The sequence below is a fragment of the Carassius carassius genome, chromosome 10 (genome assembly GCF_963082965.1).
Source record: "Carassius carassius chromosome 10, fCarCar2.1, whole genome shotgun sequence".
Classification (NCBI taxonomy): domain Eukaryota; kingdom Metazoa; phylum Chordata; class Actinopteri; order Cypriniformes; family Cyprinidae; genus Carassius; species Carassius carassius.
In genome coordinates, this window is record NC_081764.1 from 34,197,395 (window position 1) to 34,201,792 (window position 4,398).

The 4,398-nt window shown below is 37.4% G+C and overlaps 1 protein-coding gene across 1 annotated transcript in view; it reads left to right on the top strand.

The window, feature by feature from the left end:
* The window catches only part of LOC132152209 (plexin-A1-like), a 107,393-nt gene extending 103,598 nt beyond the window's left edge, over nucleotides 1–3,795 (top strand). The window contains exons 29-32 of the mRNA XM_059561004.1: nucleotides 1,607–1,776; nucleotides 1,865–2,077; nucleotides 2,875–3,025; nucleotides 3,110–3,795. Of these exons, the coding sequence (XP_059416987.1) occupies nucleotides 1,607–1,776; nucleotides 1,865–2,077; nucleotides 2,875–3,025; nucleotides 3,110–3,205 (630 nt within the window). The 3' untranslated portion in view covers nucleotides 3,206–3,795. The remainder of the gene's footprint in view (nucleotides 1–1,606; nucleotides 1,777–1,864; nucleotides 2,078–2,874; nucleotides 3,026–3,109) is intronic.
* The last annotated feature ends 603 nt before the right edge of the window (nucleotides 3,796–4,398 follow it).

The window sequence follows — 4,398 nt, forward strand, 5'->3', positions numbered from 1 at the left end:
CTGCATTTCTAAAAATACAAATTTTTTTAGTTTCAGTATTTTTAGGACTCTGACTTTAAAATTATTTTGTTTAGTTGACAATGCAATATATATTTTCCATGAATTAATTAATTGATGATTATATATATTTTTTTCATTTAATATTTATTTGCTTTTTTAGCTTTATTTCACTGAACAAACACTATTTTTGGTAACACTTTAAACGTATCCGTTACACATGTTACATGTACTTACTATTATAATAACAATTAATTATGCAAGTACCCCAAATTCAAACCCTAACCCTAACCATATAGTAAGTACATCTAGTTAATTAATGTTACTCAGTACTTATATGTATAATTACACAGCAACAACACCACCTTAAAATAAAGTGTAACCCAATTTTTAATAATAGTTTTATATTTATACTAATATTTTACATTTTAGTTAACAATATCGACACGGTCACAAAGTTACTTTTAATCAGAGCAGATAACTTTTTTGCTCCATTGTCCTGATGTATTTCTCAGGCAGGAGTGTTTAGTATGAGGACAGTGAAATCTGTGGCTAATGTTCTCCGTCTTGACAAACACACACGCACTGGAACTATTTGCCTCACTTTTGAAGCACATGTCTGATTTTTTTCGCTGATGTCCGCAGACAGTTAGTGTTGACCTTTGTGTGTGAATGACTAGTTGCTCATTAACATTTACCAGTGCTCCCACTCTCATGGAGAACTGTATCTTAATTAGACCAGTGACCTTTGCTTATTGAGCGGTTTGGGAAAAACTAGCTCTTTATCCGTCCTGTGCTCCGTCTCTGTCTGACACTACACAGATATCTGGGCTCAAACCTGCTGCATTTCCCTGCAAATATATAATGTTCATGTGAAGAACACGTGCATCTGCTCCAGTCACTGTCTGTTCACCTGAGACATTTAAAAAACCTGAACATCACGTTATGTAACAGTGTCACTTCATGAGCATCATACTCTGCAAAAAAAACTCGTCTAGTTTCCTGGATCCTTAAATCAAGACTAAAGCAAAACCACATAAGAGATTAGATATTACCTCTTGCTTTCTGAGAAATGAATCAAAATTAAGTGAGTTTAGGTTCAACTTTATTTATTTTTCTGACCCAGCTGGTACTTCTTTTTTTTCCTTTTTTTAACATGACAGTATCGCATGTTCTGGAGAATGAGACATAAATACTTAACAAGTGTATATTTACAGTATATTCACAATGTTTTTGCTTGTAATATAAAATTACGTTGTGGACGTTGCAATGATTTTGCAATTAGTTTCTTAAAGAAAAAGGTTTTGCATGAAGATAGCGTCTCTGATTTTTACTTTAGTCACATTAGTTGAGCTGGTACAGTAGGTTTCATAATTCTTTATGAATAATTTCAGATTGTTTGCATGAATCTGTTCATACTCCGAATCTATGGCATAAAAAAAATTTGTGACTTTTCATTATTATATAAAAAAATAAATGCTTCTGAAATAAATGAATATTTCTGTGTATCACTATGTCTTGTTATAATGGTGCAATGATTACACATTATGCCTCAGTTTATTTGCAGTGTAAAAAAACATTGCCTTGATTCCTTGACCATCTCTCACAGGGGACACTGCAGAAGTTTGTAGATGACCTGTTTGAGACCATCTTCAGTACGGCCCACCGGGGCAGCGCGCTTCCTCTGGCCATCAAATACATGTTTGACTTCTTAGACGAGCAGGCGGACAGACACATGATATCAGACCCTGACGTCAGACACACGTGGAAGAGCAACTGGTGAGTGTGTGTCTCGAAGTCAAGGAGTGCATTAAAGCATGCATGCTTCCTCTGGTAGTGTTTGATCGCCGTTCCTCTTTGTCTGCAGCTTGCCATTGAGGTTCTGGGTGAACGTGATCAAGAACCCTCAGTTTGTGTTCGACATTCATAAGAACAGCATTACAGACGCGTGTTTGTCCGTCGTGGCTCAGACCTTCATGGACTCCTGCTCCACGTCAGAACACAAGCTGGGCAAAGACTCGCCCTCCAACAAGCTGCTGTACGCTAAAGACATCCCCAACTACAAGAACTGGGTGGAGAGGTACAGTACGACTCGGAGATATTTCATGTCACTGGATTTTTTAGTTTATACTTTAAAAACTGCTTGCGGCTAGCTGCGTCTACAATGTTGGATGCTATATCTCATCGTCATAACATGTATTTGCAATGCATTGTGGATGATTTTGGACAAGTTTCATAAAGAACGTCATTAGACTAGTTTTGCATTAAAGACGTTTTAATAGTGTCTAATTTGTAAAAAAAAAAAAAAAATGTATAAAAAAAAATTAGATTTCACATTTAAATAGTTTGCATGTTGAATATCATTAAAATGTTAACTAAATATGTAGATATAGTTGTTTTACAGTTCGGTTCAAAGGTTTGGGGTTGGTTATGCTCACAAAGACTGCAGTTATATAATAATAATAATAATAAAACTGAAATATTACAAATTAAAATAGCGGTTCTATGTGAAATTCTGTTAAAGTGTAATTTATTTCTATTAGTATTTTCAGCATCATTCCTCCAGTCTTCAGTGTCACATGATCTTCAGAAATCATGAAGATATGATGATTTACTGCTCAAGAAACATTTCTGATTATTATCACTGTTGAAAACAGTGGTGCTGCATGATATTTCTGTGAAGCATTTTATTTTTCAAAAGAACAGGATTCATTTGAAATCAAAATCTTTTGTAACATTATAAATGTCTTTACTGGCACTTTTTAATTTAATTAAAACAAAAAACAATCATACTGACCCCAAACTTTTAAAATAGTTAATTAATTCAGAAACCATTGTTTTTGGTGCTAGAGACCATTATGTGTGTGTGTTGTGCAGGTATTACTCTGATATCTCGCGGATGCCTGCGATCAGTGATCAGGACATGAGCGCGTATCTGGCCGAACAGTCGCGTCTGCATTTGAATCAGTTCAACAGTATGAGCGCGCTGCACGAGATCTTCTCCTACATCACCAAATACAAGGACGAGGTGAGAAGCGAACACAGCTCAGGCCTCCGAACGCTCTCCGTCTGCTGTGTCTCTGAATTCACCGTGTTTTCTCGTTCTGTGTAGATCCTGTCGGCGCTGGAGAGAGATGAACAGTCGCGTCGTCAGAGACTGAGGGCTAAACTGGAGCAGGTGATCGACACCATGGCTCTCTCCAGCTGATCGGGACTGGAAACCTCCGTGTGTGTTTTTACACCAGGACAGAGCCACAACGCTGAATGTAGGTGGTGTAGATTTTGCGTTGTTGGACAAAGACGCTCTTTCCTGCTTTGAAGAGACAATGAGGACGTTTGGGACCTCTGATGAAGTCATGTGACCGTGTCACGAGCCAATGATCGCGACGGATCAAAGGACACTCGAATCTGATTGTGTTTACTATGTTTATTATTTTGTACATATGTTATCGACGCTCCGCTCTCTCTGCCACTTGTGTTTCTGCTGAATTTGCACAGTTTACAGCATCAACGAGCAACTGCCTCCATCTCATGCACACGACGTCCCGTTTCAGGTCAGGAAACGCAACGGTGCGCTTATTTTAACCTTTACATACAGGTGTGTTGACGAGGGTGAATTTGACATTACACAAATGACAAAAAGAAGGAAAACATAACTAAAAATATGAATAAAAATGTTGTCCTGTGCCATGTTTTATTTGAATGTTGTTTGATGCTAAAATAAAAAGGGTTTGTGAAGTAGGAATGTGCTCTGAGTGAAAAATAAAATGATGACAGGAGAAATATTTCATCCAAAAATGATACTATTTTTAATTTTGACTGAACTGTTTCTTTAAAGCAAAGCTTTAATTACGGATTCATCAGATGCTCCTTTTGATTTTAGCTGAATCAGCTCACTCAGATCATTAAACGCGTTCATCCTCCTCGTCTTTCAGCAGAAATCACTACGTTTAGTGAGACTGAGCTGAAATAAATGATTGAAAAGGAGGCCGAGTGAATAGTTTCAGATGCATGAGTCAGTGTTTCTGCGGCGTGTCGATACGATCGTTCATCAGGCCTTCAGCCTCGGTGATCAGAAGAGAACCGGCCTTTTGTTTTTAGTGAGATGGGCCTGATTGATTCAGACTCCATCGCTCTGCTTTCATTGATCACTTTAAGAGGAGACATCTCGTTTGTCAAACTCTGTTGTTTCCTCTTGAACATGAGATTCATCATGAGCGAATGTTTCAGTGATTCATAAAGTGGTACGAGATGGAAAATGGACAGAGACAAAAACAACAGTTTCAGTGAGGAAATATCATTCTACATAGTTTCGTTTTGTTTTATCGATCTTCCATGTTCTCAATGAGTCTCTTCTGAAGTTTTTGGCCAGTTTCTCATATCAGATTTAACTCAAAGAGC